At 40.9% G+C, this 17,129-nt stretch overlaps 1 protein-coding gene across 3 annotated transcripts in view; it reads right to left on the reverse strand.

Moving 5' to 3' along the window:
- Positions 1-1,155: 1,155 nt before the first annotated feature.
- The window catches only part of PHTF2 (putative homeodomain transcription factor 2), a 152,321-nt gene continuing 136,347 nt past the window's right edge, over positions 1,156-17,129 (reverse strand). For all 3 annotated transcript variants that reach the window (XM_077264706.1, XM_077264707.1, XM_077264705.1), the window contains 3 exons: positions 16,821-16,916; positions 12,036-12,161; positions 1,156-10,893 (listed from right to left, as the gene is read on the reverse strand). In XM_077264706.1, the coding sequence (XP_077120821.1) occupies positions 10,873-10,893; positions 12,036-12,161; positions 16,821-16,916 (243 nt within the window). In that variant the 3' untranslated portion in view covers positions 1,156-10,872. The remainder of the gene's footprint in view (positions 10,894-12,035; positions 12,162-16,820; positions 16,917-17,129) is intronic.

Below are 17,129 nucleotides of genomic sequence, written 5' to 3' on the forward strand. Positions count from 1 at the left end.
CGCCGTACAGACTGCTGGTTGCAGGAACGCAGCTCCCGCAGAGCAGTATATGTACGTAACATGTCGGGAAGGGGTTAATACTAAAGGTGTGTGGGCCCTAATTTTTTTTTTCAGTATTATACATTGGGGGGCAGGGGGGTTTTGCCCCTTCCAGGGCCCAGCACCCTCATCTACACATCCTTCCCAGACATGTTTTTAATTGAGAGCTGTGTGCATGTTTTCCTTTCCACTTCCCTATTCAGATGAGGCTTAATTTGGCACATGGTGAGGTAGGAAATTAGTAATAGGGATCATCAATATTCAGATACACCTTGACGTGGTTGGATGGCTTTTGGGCTCTTTAATAGAAAACGTAAGGTACTTTGTTAGCATTTTTTTTTTTACGTTATCCGCAATAGTTCAGTAATTGCAGTGTGCTGACGTCTGGTGTATGTACGTTTATATATGGCCTGGGCATGGCATGCTACCTTGTCTTTAAACAGGCTTATGAAATTCCTAATTTGCTAAAAACAATGGAAACAAGTTCTGAGATGATGAATCACATTTCACTAGCAGGCTGCATTATGAATCTGAAGGCCCCAAACACGACTAAAGTCAGCTGAATACACAGATACTCTGACGAACCCATCGATATCTATTATGTATGGCGGTGCCAGCCGACTGATGGTTGAAGGAGATGTCGATTGGGCAAGTCCAATTTCGGACTGCCGATTACATTGTTCTTCTGGAGATAAGCCGCCTGCCGACTCGGCAGCAGGCGTCTTTCTCAGAGAACACAGGAGTGCTCAATCAAGCAATTCGGTGTATGGCAAAAATTGATTGAGACAGCTGTTGTCCGAAAGATCGTTTAGCCGATACCCATTTAATGTCTATATGGCCCTTAAGTAGCACCCTACGAGTTTCTGGAAAACTTACCAAATCGCATAGTGCCTATTGTAACATTTGTTGGGAGTCTGGATTATTAGATTTTGATTTTCTAATGAAATTTAATCTAAATGTTACAACAAAAACATTTGTTCACCATGTCAGTGTTACAACTTTATGGGAACAATTTAGAGCAGCTTTTATAGTTGGTTACCGCTTTCAAATAGGCAAACACATATAAGCCCCGATATCTGTGTAAGAGGCTCCCAATAAATAAACATCACACAACAATGGTTTTCATGGTTTTATTTAACGTTAAGGCTTTACAGCATTTTCCTTAACTGGTGGTTTATTCACACGTTTGTTTTTAAAATATATAATTTGTGCAAAATCTAGTTCAGTGAATGCTTGTACCTTAATTTGAAAAACGACTTTATAAAATGGTTTCTATCAAGATCTAGAACACTACAGACACAACAGAATTGAAGCACATCAACAAATCAGCATGTAGTCCGCCCTTTCTTTCTGCTACTTCCAATGCACTTTGATCATTAACAAGTTAGAAAAGAAAAATGTATTTTGTAGTGTTTGTGTGAACGCACGATTAAGGACACAGTACTACATATGCATGACATACATCGGCATTCAACATTATTCAAACACTAGATCTCCAATCTCATTTTTTCAGTCTCTAAAGACAGACTTCCCAGAATGGGATTTCATGAATGCTGGTTTGTAACAGTGCCGACCTTATATACAAAGTCAAAACCAAGACATACACTTATTGCAGCCAACACTGCTTCTGGAAATGTGAAACACTGTAGCAATACCTAAAACAAATAGAAAACTACTTTTGAGACTTATTGCTAAACCTCCTGTATCTGGAACATAATTAAAAGGATCACATTCTGAAATTCTTGAAGAGAGATTATTTTATCTGCTCGATTTCCCAAGAGCATTTCATTTAATTTTAAAGAGACACTATCACCTTTCATTGATAAATATTTCACCCTTGTAGACAACAGTCCTATATCCAACCACTCTTACATAATGACGTACCCCAAATATACAGATTAACAGCATTTTCATTATTAAACGTATCTGTGCCTTCAGTCCTGCTGCCACAATAAATGCAAAATTGTGTAAGTGATCTGTTAACTTGGGATCCAGTGAAATTAGATCATTTCCCATCCTTCTGCTACGCCTTGGGCCGGATTCACACATCCTTGTGTCGCAGTCAGAGCATAGATTACACAGTGCAGATGGGCCATGGGTCTCCTGACCCAAGCTTGAACATCTCATGTACGCCTACCTAAGAAACTGTCAAGTTCAAGTTGGGAAACCCACGCCAATATGGGAATCACGGATAGCAAAACACAGATGTGTGACTATTTAGAGAAATATGTCATAAGGAAGGTCTGACACTTAATAAAGTGACAAGCAGAGTCAGGGAAAGAACTAAGGGAGGGGCTGCTTTGTATAACAAATTTGGAATGATGGGAAGGATTATCATACAGCTTGTTTATTAGTCACATGTTTTTGTCATTAATACTCCAAAATTCTCCGTAAAATTACATGGCCACAAGCAATAATGTTAATAGCGTTACAGTTTTTCTGCAAAAATGGCATTTTAATAGGCAAAACTGCCTAGTCAGCTACTACGTTTTGTCTTCAGAGTTATATACTTGAATGGAGTGGTAGGGCACACGCATGACCTTTTGCGTCATTCAATTTGTATTGGTCAGGTTCTAGAAAACCAATTGCCATTTCAAAATTTAGAAAATTGATGCGAAAAGCATAAATTTCATGAAACCAGAGGAAAATAAAAAAACAAAAAAAAAAACCTAGAGGGTGATTAACAAAAGCGAGTATGTTTTTACTTAATCTGGTGATAGCATCCCTTTAAAAAACAATGTCCACAAATTAATTCATTGTAACCTAACAGGTATTTTTCCCATTTCTTACCATTTGCAGCTTTATTTTTAAAGTCGCTGTCCTGCAGACTTCATTTAACAATACCAGCTAATAATATTCTCTGATCAGTACAATCAAAAGTGCTTCATATTGCACACAAAATAGGATACATGTTCGATAAGCTACTGAAAGTACTGTAGAAACTCGTAATTCCTTATAGTGAAGGATCAGACAGATTCATCACGAATGGACTTTTGAAAGTCTACACTGCCATTATGCCAAAAGTTTTGCATAAATTTCCTTCATGTTTAACTAGAACACTTCTGGTTAGAGTTTTTTCATCAGTTTTTATGTCCCACCATGCATTTTGAAAAGTTGTAATTCATGCAATTGGATTGCACTTATTTTCCTGGCTAATCAAGTCCACTTTTCCACCCATATTTTAAAAGTCACAAAAAAGTGCCAAAATTAGCAATTTTTGGTGTAAAAATGATAGAAAACAAAATTTGCGACTTTTTGAAACCAGAAAACTTAGACCTTGATAAATTCTCACCCCATAGGATGTACTGACGTCTCACTAAAGATCGGTTCAGAAATCTAGCACTCCGCAGAGCGTCATAAACGGCCAACCAATTGTTTAAGTCAAGTCGTGCTTTACAAAAGGCTCAATAAAACGTTCCCTCCCAGATTAGGAAACCCGAGGATAGCGAGTAGATCCTTATTAAATAGCGGTAGGTTGTTAACATGATGGACGTAGACCATCCTTTGGTGCTTTTGGCCTTGCCAAACTGTTTTTATATTTCCAGAAATTACATTCAGCACTACAAGTACATTTGTGAATGTCATTGCTTATGCTCGAAACTTAGATTTTAGTTACAGGTGTATTTAAATAGACCTCAAACCCCAGTATGTCCTATCCCTGATGCTCTTGGGGAAGCTTTTCCCTGTGGATTACTGCATGTGAAAACCACATGGTTTATTTTAACATACAGACCCATAATGTCATTAGATAGAACAGAAAGACTAATTTCAGCAGCCACAATTTGTCTTCTGCATATCTACATTGCAGAAAACATTGTGATGCACAGTCTACAGTCTAGGAACAAGGTAAAGAGGAATGCTAAAAAGTGGCATCAAAGGAGTCAAGCAGAGAGAGAGGAGCACAACATTCAGGAAAGCACAGCTTACAACCTTTATTCACCAATATATGTAATGTTTGGCCCTTAGTGAACCCTGGGAAACATCATGAATAGTGACAGCTTGTGACCTCTACTTTCCACCAGTGCTTTAGTCCTCTTTCAGGCTTATATTTGATGGCTACCTTTATCAGAGACTGTGAAACTGCTCAACTACTGGACAAACCTTTATCAATGGTGCTGTGTACACTACAAAAAAATAATGTTCACTCTCAGCCCAGTGCATTTCTTATGTTTTCTGATATAAACAATGTCTTTCTTCTGCTTGGACAAAAATTTGAAGGCTGTTGCTGATTGGCTGCAGCGGTCAGAAAATTGTTTATAGTAGGACACCTGCGAGGAACAAAGGGCTGAGAGTAGAGCCGGTCCAGGAGGTAAGTATAGAGTTTTTTCAATTTTGGCAGCACTCTTAGGCCATTAATAAGAGATTACTCACTCTTAGTGGTCTTGCTTATCTTCGGTCTTGTGATGCCTCATTACATTTTCACAATAAAATAAAATAATAGTGACTGATCACATTATAATAAAAGAATGCTAGCTTCTGGATCCAATTTTAAATATTCTGAAGTGTATTTCCACTGGAATCCATGGTAGAGATTGAGGACTGACCTTCAGATTTCTGTGACTGTTCTGTGTGTGAATTACCTCCTTTCAATAGGGCTAATCTGCGTGTGGCTACCTCTTATGGCTTGTAGGCAGAAGCCACATAAAAGGGTCACATGACACTTTAGCCGTTTTAAAACCCGTGGCTAAAAAAATCTGTACCTAGATAAATGGCAACCTGGATTTACCATTAAAAATTGGAAGAAGTTTGCAAGTAATTTTCACATGGAATTTGGTGTGGAATACATAAAACCCACCTGAAAAAACTGATGGTACATAGTCTAAACAGTCAACATCTAGCTAATCCACCAATAGGTCCAGCATTATAAATCGTAGAACTAATGTACTTCTCTGATATTTGAAGACCTAACAATTGTCCCGTTCCTGCAGGTTTGAAAATTGCTTTTTATTTTTAGTAATAAACGGCTATTCCTACATACGGTAGCTGCCTATAATTATTTTATGTTTTTCTTGGTATTGCTTAGATGCTGGTACAAATTCCTATTATGTGGAAATGAGTTACCGGAATTCAAATTGTTATTTTGCTTGACTTCAAAGACAATACTGCAGAACAGAAAATGCAATAACTTTACTTAAACTGAAATCCATCCTTACAAATAGGGACATTTAGATGAAACACTGTACACTTTGACATTTTTGGCACTGACAATATCCTGAACCTATTTATGGTGTAAAAAAGAAAAATAGCTTACATTTTTTCCCCAAAATAAATGTTAATACTTAAAAAGAAAAAAAAAAAAGAAGCTTAACACAAATACAGAAACACGGTTGATAAAATGTTGACTCGCGTTGGTATAGGTAGAGGCCACACGCTAGTGAAATCATATTGGGGAAATGGCATGAGCCAAAACTTAGACAAACTCAAAGCTTTTACACAATAAAATACTACTAAATATCTACAAATAAATGTAACAGTAAAAGGTGACTTCAAATCCACATTACTGCAAATAGTCACAAACACATGTCATAATACACAACCTACAGAATAGTAACCAAGAATGGTTATTGCTTTAATGACAGCTTAACATGAAGCAATGTGAGCAAAACCATCATTGGAAGGTGGATTAAGGGGCTATCACATATTTGTTTCATAACTTTGTTGGTCAGCTCTAATACATAATTTTGGTAAAAAAAAAAGAAAAGAACAGACATGGTCAAACCTGTGTAGTCACCTATAAATTAAATGCTAAGCACACCTACACGTATGGTCTGTGATTAGCTATAAATCGGCAAAATACAAAACAAGTTCCAATAGAAGTAGAAGCTAAAAAGGTTTAGAGAAAAAAAACTTTTGTTTATTTTTCTGTGTTTGCCCCCCCACCCAAAGTAAGTAAACCCCTCAATAAGCCATAACATTAAAACCACTGACAAGTAAAGTAACATCATTGTGTCTTTACAATGGCAAAAAGTGGAATACACTACGCAACAAAAAAGACAGCCAGTTACTGAAATGTAGTTGTTGGAAGCACAAAAAATGTGCAAGACTAAGGATCTGAGCATTATTAATGATTACCAAAATGTAATATATAATTTCCGAAATGGCACGTTTTTCTGGCTTTTTTTGGTAAGCAGACATCAGTGCTGATAAAAAAAATATATATAAAATGTATCCAAGGAAGGAGAAACTGTGAACCTGGGTCATGGGCATTCCAAGCCCAATGATGCAAATGAAGGAGGAAAGCTAGCTCGTCTGGTCCAATGGGCATGAATTGCTGAAAAAGTTAAAATTAACTATGGATATAATCTTAATGCTTTAGGTCACACAGTGCATTGCAGTTGGCAGAGAATAAGTCTACACAACCACAAATTGGTCTAATTGTCAATATTGAACCCTGTCCACTGCACCTACAGTGGGTACACAAGCACCAGGACTGGGCTATGGAACCATCTTAAATCATGGATCTCTTTCCATCGCGAGTGGCAGTGTACAGCGCATACCTGGGGAAGAGATACCAGCAGGGTGCACCATGAGAAGAAGGCAATCTTGTGCAGGCAGTGTGATGCTGGGAAACCTTGGTTCCTGCCATTTATCTGGAGGTCATGTTAAAACGGCTGTCCGGTCCAAATCAATAAGCTAGCGGTCATTCTGCGTCACTCCAAACTTAGAAACGCACTGTGCACTGCTGGGATTCATGAGCCTGGATTGGATAGTATGTATGCGTTATACATACTCCCGGGCAGAGCCAGTCCAGTAGGTGAGGCCTTGTATGGAGTGAGGCCGCGCACTGTGGTCAGCCACACCCACTGGACTGCTGAGTCACTAGACCGGGTGCAGCCCTGCTCAGTACAATCCTGGCGAATCCCCGAAGCACATAGTGCGTGCACTCGGGGGAGTCTTTTTGATTTAGACCGGACAACCCCTTTAAGGCAATAAAGAGTTCAAACAAAATAAAATCTGAACCTCTGTGATGCACCAATTATCTTATAAATGCATTTTTTGGCCTATAGGACACACCCCAGGTTTAGAGATCATAAAATAGGAATAACATATTTCCTTCTAAATAAAACTACCATGGCAGTGTAAAGAACTGGAAGAGTCAAAACCACTCATTTTAATGCACTACTGTACATGAGGTCCTACTTCTCCTGTGCATAATAACCCCTCATAAGCTTTACAGCATACATACATCTACACAACACTGCTGCATATACACACACACACAAACACACACAAGTTCTGCTACATATGCACACACACGAAGTAAGAACACTACCGCATTTTGACCTTCCTTCCAGGAATGTGACGGATCACACAACCTTAAGGGTCCTTTAAATTACCAGGAGTTGATGTCAAAGTCCTGGTAGCCTCACCTCCTGCTCTGCATGATCTGATTGATCAGTGACGGGCAGGAAGAGAAAAAAAAATCCTGTGCCGCTGCATAGTTCCTCTGTGATTGGGAAGGAAGCAGTGGCATATCAAGCTGCCTCCAGACTAAGACGCCCACATTTTTCAGCCAGATTGTTTTTTTGTCAAAAAGTGTGTTTTTTAGTCCAAAAATATGTCAATCTTATTAGTTGTGGTAGTGTATTTCAATTTTCCCAGTTTAAATCATGCCCTGAAAAATGTATTTTCTTAGGTTGGCTATTACAAAAAGTAACTACGGTACTTATGTTTATCACCATTATTATTTGGAGCCTGGTCCCTTCATTGAGTATACTCCTCACCCTCATGTGTATGCGGAGAAAGTAAGTGCAGACACTGGCTCTGCCACAGGGCAGTACACGTTAAGCTGTAGGAGCCAATGTAGAAGAAAAGATGCCTGGGCGTTTGTATAGAGCAAGCACGGTTTACCTTATGTGGGATGAGAACATCCAAACCAAAAAAGACATACTGCAGTGACCTAAAATGTACTAAACATGCAATCAAAATACTGAAAATGGAGTAACACAAGTGTGACCGGAATCTGATCTCACCATCGTCAACCAACAGAGTAACACTGCAAGCTTTAGTAACCTAATGCTTCAAGACCAATGTTATTCACGCCAGTCTTGATGTGGGGTTGTGGTGGAGTCAGATGATCCCGATACACTAACAAGTGCAAGCCAAAAGTCACTAAATATTTACGCAACCTGGAGTTGGGCAAAGATTTTGCAACGGCCTGAAAACTGGTGAAAACATTTTGATGAATATAGATTGGGCATCAACCTGCAACACTGAAAGGGGAAACTTTTTATTAAGCAATTATTGTTTAAAGAGTCCCTTTTGATATAATTTGTGGTTAGGAAGGCAATATCACAAATTGTCTGTAAATGTGCATTTGTTGCTCTCGAGATTTATTTGTATTTTGTTCATACTGTTTAGAGAGCAAAACACAAAGACATGTCATTAGACATAATTTCTAGTGATGTGTGAAAGTGCCCTATGATGAGTTACCCGAGTATCTTGGGCGTGCTAGGATAATATGTTAAGAGTCCCTGCGGCTGCCTAACAAACAGGCAATCACGGCATGTGTTGCTGCTTTCTAACAGCCACGAATCTTGCAGCTGCCGGGCCTCCAACATATTATACTTGGATAACACCCGAGCATGCTTCGATAACCCCTTATTCGAGCACATTCACGCACCACTAATAATTTCCCCAAAAATGACCATTTTACAGCAAAACTCTTGTAGTGTAAACAGGCTACCAATCAAGAGCAAAAGGGCCCCTTCACACTGTGCAATCAAAGTCTGAACGAGCGTTCGATTTGTGACGTTTATCCGTCCTCGTTCCGAGGTTGCAAAGTGTGACATGGCGTTACGATTTGCGACGCAGCCCAGCATCGTACGATGTGAAAGAAAGAGCAGAACTTTCTTTCGTCGTAAATGTCTCGCTGTGGCGGTCGAAATCGTAGTATGTGACGGCGGTCATACGAGCTCGTAATGCGACTACGTGGGTTGGGCTTCCGCATACCTGTCTCCTGATTGGGCGTGACGTTTTAGCACGCCCATGCTGGTAATACGTCACGCTCGGAGTCGTAGGACTATGGCGGTGTGAAGGGTAGCGTACGATTGCGACGCGTGACGTTCACATCGCAACTACGTCAGGCTTGTTTTTAGGGTGAAATGATCTTTTGTTCAGCACAAGAGATCTTTCTGGGCAGCACATCCTGTGTAACCATGACTCATGCTGCCGAGAACAATGGCAGTACAGAACATTCAGTGTGCAAGGAAGGGTGCAGCCTGCCTGTGTAAACAGGGTAAGGGTATTAAACAAAGTTGCCTTTCAGCCGTCGGTGTAAACACAACTTAAAAAGTGTCTGCTAGCACTGCTGTCCGCCCCGTCTGCTGAGCTACTACTGTGACCTGGAGATAGTTAATCAGCACATGGTACAGGTTATCTGCAGGTCTCAGCAGGGCAGCTTCCTACTGATAAGCCTCAGTCATTACCAAAATCCGTGTGATATGACAAGCATGGTCATTTAGGGATCTATTTAGAATTACATTTCCTCTATTTGCATTTTTTTTCTATTTTCAGGTAACCCCATCAACGTAAAAAATATAACACTAAAACAACAAAAAAAGTCACAAGACAATCCCAATGTAGATTGAAAAACTAACCGAACAACGGAGGCTACTTTCACACTAGCGTTTTTTGCATACGTCGCAATGCGTCGTTTTGGCGAAAAAACGCATCCTGCAAAGTCGTCTGCAGGATGCGTTTTTTCCCCATAGACTAACATTAGTGACGCATTGCGATGTATTGACACACGTCGCAACCGTCGTGCGACGGTTGTGTCGTGCTGTGGCGGACCGCTGGCAGCAAAAAATGTTACATGTAACGTTTTTTGGTGCCGACGGTCCGCCATTTCCGACCGCGCATGCGAGGCCGGAACTCCGCCCCCACCTCCCCGCACCTCACAATGGGGCAGCGGATGCGTGGAAAAACAGCATCCGCTGCCCCCGTTGTGCGGCGCTTGCACAGTATGCGTCGGTACGTCGGGCCGACGCAGCGCGACGGCCCCGTACCGACGCTAGTGTGAAAGTAACATAAGAGATATTGGTTTTGAAACCATGAAGGAAACACTTACCTGAACCAACACTTTCTAAGAAATGGGCTATGTCATGAGGTATGGGAAACAAAGCTGGAAACCAAACAGTGATAGTTCCCCTGAAATCCCCTACCAAGTTTTGGCCAACAATCCAAATATTAAATAAGGAAATAATCTACTTCACATTTGTAATGCCAGAGAAAATGTACGGGTTGACGCACTCCACCTTCTTATGTAACAGGGCCGATTAGCGCGAGAAGTTCTCTATATTGTATCATTCAGCTCATCATAGCTGGGAACTCCGCTCCAGACGCTTCAACTTTTCTAGCAGCTGACAAAACCGAGGAACAACGAAACTTGGAGGCTTTATTCCTCAGTTACTGACAACCTTTGAATGTCCGATTCTGTTGCATTTTCCCCTTTTGTATTCCTGCCGCCGCTGGATTTTCACACAACCAAGAGGGCAAAACCCCTCATAACAATGACATGCATCAGCCTTAGGCTCTCCAGTGTCTGCAGGGGCTTCTCCAAAGAGGTGCTGGTTGCCTTGCCTTGATGCGTAGAAGCACGATCTACCACCACAGGCGAAAATAATAGAAAAATAAAAAACAACAAACACTGACAAGGTAAAATAAATAAAGACATTGCACAAGTCAGTCAGACGTAAACACTTCAGTTTTGATAACCGTGTCTTGCCATAGGCCTCAGCTTCCGGACAGAAGCACAGTGACCGCTGAGAGGCAGCTTATTGTATGCCAGAAATGGGGCTCCACACAACTGGTGCAAGAGCCATCTGGTCACCATCAGGATTTGATCTTCCATAACTAGAAAGGAAAAATAAAAATATAAAAAAAAATTACCAAAAAATAGAATACAAACCTAATAGTTTTTGGTTTCTACATGTTGGAGTTGGATAAAATAATAATTGAAGTTTAATTAAAGCAAAAAATTATCAGTTTTTAATTATTTTATTTATTTATTTTTGAGCATCCAGCTTCTTGACAGCAAAGTGAATAGGTTTTTACCTGATGCGGGGTTAGTGCTGTGCGCTCTAAAAGATGCTTTTACACTGCACGATTATTGGGGATTTTATTTCACCCCTTACATTATCGTGCTGCCCTGTAGACTACAGTTTCCAGACTATTTTTACAAGGAATGCCATAAAAACAAGACTTATAAACAATGGTGGAATTACATTTTTTTTTTAGGTAATGGGTTAAACCAGGTCTGCCTATCTAAACACATTGTTAAAGAATCTGTCTACTAGTCAGACAACCACTTCTCAATCCCTATGTCTCCCACTTAGAAAATAATAGCTTGTATACTTACTAGTGAAGAGTAAACGTGCTGGGATAAGTTATCTGAGCATGCTCGGGTACTAACTGAGTGTCTTTGGCGTGCTCGAAAAATATGTTTGCGTCCCCGTGCTTGCATGTATCGTGGCTGTTAGACTGCTGAAACATATGCATTGATTGCCTAACAGCCACGAGACATGCAGCCGCGGGGACTCAAACATGAAGAAGACACTTGGTTAGCACATGAGCATGCTGAGATAACACCTTATCCAAGCACATTCGCTCATCACTAATACTTACCTCCAGTGCTGATGCGGTTCCAGCAGTGTCTGTACTGGCTGATCTTCCACTTCCTTCAGATGTAGGTCATTCGTCTGAAGAAGGGGAACGTGAAGCCAGGGCTGATTGGCAGCAGGGATTGTGTATTAACTATGTATTAACTGGGGGCAGGTAGTGGTGGAGATGAAAATAGAAAGGGTCTCTGTAATGTATTTATTGGGGAAAACGGGCACCATTCTGCTGCTCCCATCTCTTTTACCTGAAGGATCACTGTAAATCTTCACAGTGTTATATAATGACATGCACTATTGATTACTGCCAAGTAAAATCCATAAGTATTATTTAAAGAATAGCCCAGTAAAACTGGAGCGTTCTGCAAGTAAAAAGCTTACCTTGAGATTAAATCCCAGCAGATCACTAATAACACCCGAAACAGCAGATAAAATAACCACCTGAGTGATATTATACAGTAAGGGATTCATGGTCAGACCGTATAACCTAAAGGGACTGTCCAATTCCTTCAAAAGGGAAAAAAACATAAGCAACGTTATTAGAAAATCAGCATAAAATCAAATCCCAACCTCAGAATGTTACCCTTCAACTCTACGTCAGCAACGTGCTATTAGAGATCTTGAATAATGACGTTGTTTCCACTTAACCCTTTCAGATGATCGATATTAATGCAAAGACATGTTAGAGATACGAGAAAGATGCGACTTGACAAATAAAAGCTTTCTCCTGTTCTACTGCAGGCTCAGATCCGACGTCCCACAAGGGAAAGCGGCGTGGATACTGCTTCATCTAAACAAGGCCTAAAGCTGTTTGCTTGCTTCAATTCTATTACTTCTTCCATTTATTCGGGAACCTGAGTGTGGCCCTTTGGGGAGAGCTGCCTAGCGAGCTTACGGCTTAACTGTCGTCAAAATGCTTCAGCAAGTCAGCGCTCAAATCATGTACAACAGAGAAGTCCCATCACAGCTGGTACTGCCATTACCAAGGGGGACGTATGCATCACTGTCTATATAGAAAGCGGTGATCGCCAAGGAAATCAACACGTAACGCCAACTGGATCACAGATGCACTCAGCTCTCTGCTCTGTAGGGTTTGTATTGGCTTGGCATAAACCAGAAAAAGAAAAACTTCTCTACATCTTAAAAGGTAATCTGTCACAGGATTTTGCTACCCCATCAGAGTAGAATAATGTAAAAACAGGGAGCCAGAATGCAGTGATGTGTTACTTACTGGGCTGCTTGGTGTACAGTTGTATTAATAAAATCAGCAGGAGATAATCACTAGAAGACTTGCTGCCATGTAGTCCTACATATTTGTGAGTTCTGTATAACCCCACACCCCCACCACCAATTGGCAGATTTCTGCCTATGCGCAGTGTACACAGAAAACAGCCAATTAGTGATGTGGGTGGGGTTATATACAGCTCAGCATTCTGATCTACAGCAGATAAAACTGTGATTTCATGAAAACTGCAGCAAGCAGTCCAGTAAGTGATATATTGATGGAATCAGGGTCTCTGCCCAAGATCATGCTGTTCTCACATGGGGTAGCAAAAAGTAGTGACAGATTCCCTTTAAATAGGTATTCCCATTTCATAAATGGTGGTATATTGCCTGCATTTTGGGTAGGATCTGACCTTTGGGGACCCAACTGGACTTGGGAATGAAGGGGGAAATTAAGTGCTGATTCAGAACTGTGACCCCTTTAAACCCTTCCATGCACAGGAACCCCCATGATCTCCTTCTCCAGCACAGTTACATTAGCGAACATTACAGTGCAGGCAAACTGATCATAAAGTAAAGGCAAGTCCTGGTGGTAAGAATAGGCTACCCCATTTATAAAACAAAAAAGAAAAAAACTGTATTTGTAACTTATTAACCCCTTTACCCCCAAGGGTGGTTTGCATGTTAATGACCGGGCCAATTTTTACAATTCTGACCACTGTCCCTTTATGAGGTTATTACTCTGGAATGCTTCAACGGATTCTAACACTGTTTTCTCGTGACATATTGTACTTCATGGTAGCAGTAAAATTTATTTGATATTACCTGCGTTTATTTGTGAAAAAAACGGAAATTTGGAGAAAATTGTGACAATTTCGCAATTTTCCAACTTTGAATTTTTATGCAATTAAATCACAGAGATATGTCACACAAAATACTTAATAAGTAACATTTCCCACATGTCTACTTTACATCAGCACAATTTTGGAACCAACATTTTTTTTTGTTAGGGAGTTATAAGGGTTAAAAGTTGACCAGCAATTTCTCATTTTTACAAAACCACTTTTTTTTTTCAAGGGACCACATCTCATTTGAAGTCATTTTGAGGGGTCTATATGATAAAAAATAACCAAGTGTGACACCATTCTAAAAATTGCACCCCTCAAGGTGCTAAAAACCACATTCAAGAAGTTTATTAACCCTTCAGGTGTTTCACAGGAATTTTTGGAATGTTTAAATAAAAATGAACATTTAACTTTTTTTCACAAAAAATTTACTTCAGCTCCAATTTGTTTTATTTTACCAAGGGTAACAGGAGAAAATGGACCCCAAAAGTTGTTGCACAATTTGTCCTGAGTACGCTGATACCCCATATGTGGGGGTAAACCACAGTTTGGGCGCATGGCAGAGCTCGGAAGGGAAGGAGCGCCATTTGACTTTTCAATGCAAAATTGACTGGAATTGAGATGGGACGCCATGTTGCGTTTAGAGAGCCCCTGATGTGCCTAAACATTGAAACCCCCCCACAAGTGACACCAAATTGGAAAGTAGACCCCCTAAGGAACTCATCTAGATGTGTTGTGAGAGCTTTGAACCCCCAAGTGTTTCATTACAGTTTATAACGCAGAGCCGTGAAAATAAAAATTCTTTTTTTTCCCCACAAAAATTATTTTTTAGCCCCCAGTTTTGTATTTTCCCAAGGGTAACAGGAGAAATTGGACCCCAAAAGTTGTTGTCCAATTTGTCCTGAGTACGCTGGTACCCCATATGTGGGGGGGGGGAGGGGGGGCACCACCGTTTGGGCGCATGGAAGAGCTCGGAAGGGAAGGAGCGCCATTTGGAATGCAGACTTAGATGGATTGGTCTGCAGGCATCACATTGCGTTTGCAGAGACCCAAATGTACCTAAACAGTAGAAACCCCCCACAAGTGACCCCATATTGGAAACTAGACCCCCCAAGGAACTTATCTAGATGTGTTGTGAGAACTTTGAACCCCAAGTGTTTCACTACAGTTTATAACGCAGAGCCGTGAAAATAAAAAATATTTTTTTTTTTTCCACAAAAATTATTTTTTAGCCCCCAGTTTTGTATTTTCCCAAGGGTAACAGGAGAAATTGGACCCCAAAGGTTGTTGTCCAATGTGTCCTGAGTACGCAGATACCCCATATGTTGGGGTAAACCCCTGTTTGGGCGCATGGGAGAGCTCGGAAGGGAAGGAGCACTGTTTTACTTTTTCAACGCAGAATTCGCTGGAATTGAGATCGGACGCCATGTCGCGTTTGGAGAGCCCCTGACGTGCCTAAACAGTGGAAACCCCCCAATTATAACTGAAACCCTAATCCAAACAGACCCCTAACCCTAATCCCAAGGGTAACCCTAACCACACCCCTAGCCCTGACACACCCCTAACCCTAATCCCAACCGTAAATGTAATCCAAACCCTAACTTTAGCCCCAACCCTAACCCTAACTTTAGCCCCAACCCTAACTGTAGCACTAACCCTAGCCTCAACCCTAACCCTAATGGGAAAATGGAAATAAATACATTTTTTAAATTTTTCCCTAACTAAGGGGGTGATGAAGGGGGGTTTGATTTACTTTAATAGCGGGTTTTTTAGCGGATTTTTATGATTGGCAGCCGTCACACACTAAAAGACGCTTTTTATTGCAAAAAATATTTTTTGCGTTACCACATTTTGAGAGCTATAATTTTTCCATATTTAGGTCCACAGGGTCATGCGAGGTCTTGTTTTTTGTGCGACGAGTTGACGTTTTTATTGGTAACATTTTTGGGCACGTGACACTTTTTGATCGCTTTTTATTCCGATTTTTGTGAGGCAGAATGACCAAAAACCAGCTGTTCATGAATTTCTTTGGGGGGGGTTTATACCGTTCTGCGTTTGGTAAAATGGATAAAACAGTTTTATTCTTCGGGTCAGTACGATTACAGCGATACCTCATTTATATCATTTTTTTATGTTTTGGCGCTTTTATACGATAAAAACTATTTTATAGAAAAATAATTATTTTTGTGTCGCTTTATTCTGAGGACTATAACTTTTTTATTTTTTCGCTGATGATGCTGTATGGCGGCTCGTTTTTTGCGGGACAAGATGACGTTTTCAGCGGTACCATGGTTATTTATATCAGTCTTTTTGATCACGTGTTATTCCACTTTTTGTTTGGCGCTATGATAATAAAGCGTTGCTTTTTGCCTCGTTTTTTTTTTTTTTTTTTTTACGGTGTTCACTGGTTCACTGAAGGGGTTAACTAGTGGGACAGTTTTATAGGTCGGGCCGTTACAGACGCGGCGATACTAAATATGTGTACTTTTAATTATATAAAGAAATGTATTAATGGGAAATATATATATATATATATATATATATATATATATATATATATTTTTTTTTCACACTATAACATTGCCTGGGGGGGGGCTGGGGGTGGTGGCGGACAACATGTTATAGTGTAAGATCGCTGATCTGACACTTTGCTGTGCACTGCGTCAGATCAGCGATCTGATGTGCACTCCTGCAGGCTTACCAGCGCTTGCTCTGAGCAGGCGCTGGTAAGCCACCTCCCTGCCGGACCCGGATGCAGCCCCGCGGCCATTTTGGATCCGGGGCCTGCAGGAAGGAGGAGGTAGGAGACCCTCGAAGCAACGCGATCACATGGCATTGCTCCGGGGGTCTAAGGGAAGCACGCCGGGAGCCCCCTCCCTGCACGATGCTTCCCTATACCGCCGGAACACTGCGATCATGTTTGATAGTACCACATAGTGCCGGATGTCAGCTGCGATAGTCAGCTGACACCCGGCCGCGCTCACCCCGTGAGCGCGGCCGATCGCTATGACATACTATCGTCGGTGGGCATATGGGCTCACCCCACCTCGACGGGATAGCACGTCTAATGTCAGAAAGGGGTTAATGGATCACTTACTTTTAACAGCTTAGTGGCTAATTTTAGCACATTGTTAACAAGCGTCAGCTCCTCCTTCTTGTTTGGTTTCTTCTCCATTTTCAAGTACAAATTAATCTGTTGAACACAGCAGATAGTTGCATTGTTATAATGTGCCCACGTTATACCAGCTCATCACAGCCATTACTTCCCACAGTCATTCATGATTGATGAAATCATGAAGCAGGAGGTCATTTGGCATCACCTGCCCTGTTCTGTACTGTGGCTCCATTTCGAGCGACCATGGTAAAGCAGGTCCAAAAATTAGCCATAAAAGTAATGGTTTTCATA

This window comes from Ranitomeya variabilis, chromosome 5, assembly GCF_051348905.1.
Source record: "Ranitomeya variabilis isolate aRanVar5 chromosome 5, aRanVar5.hap1, whole genome shotgun sequence".
Classification (NCBI taxonomy): Eukaryota; Metazoa; Chordata; class Amphibia; order Anura; family Dendrobatidae; genus Ranitomeya; species Ranitomeya variabilis.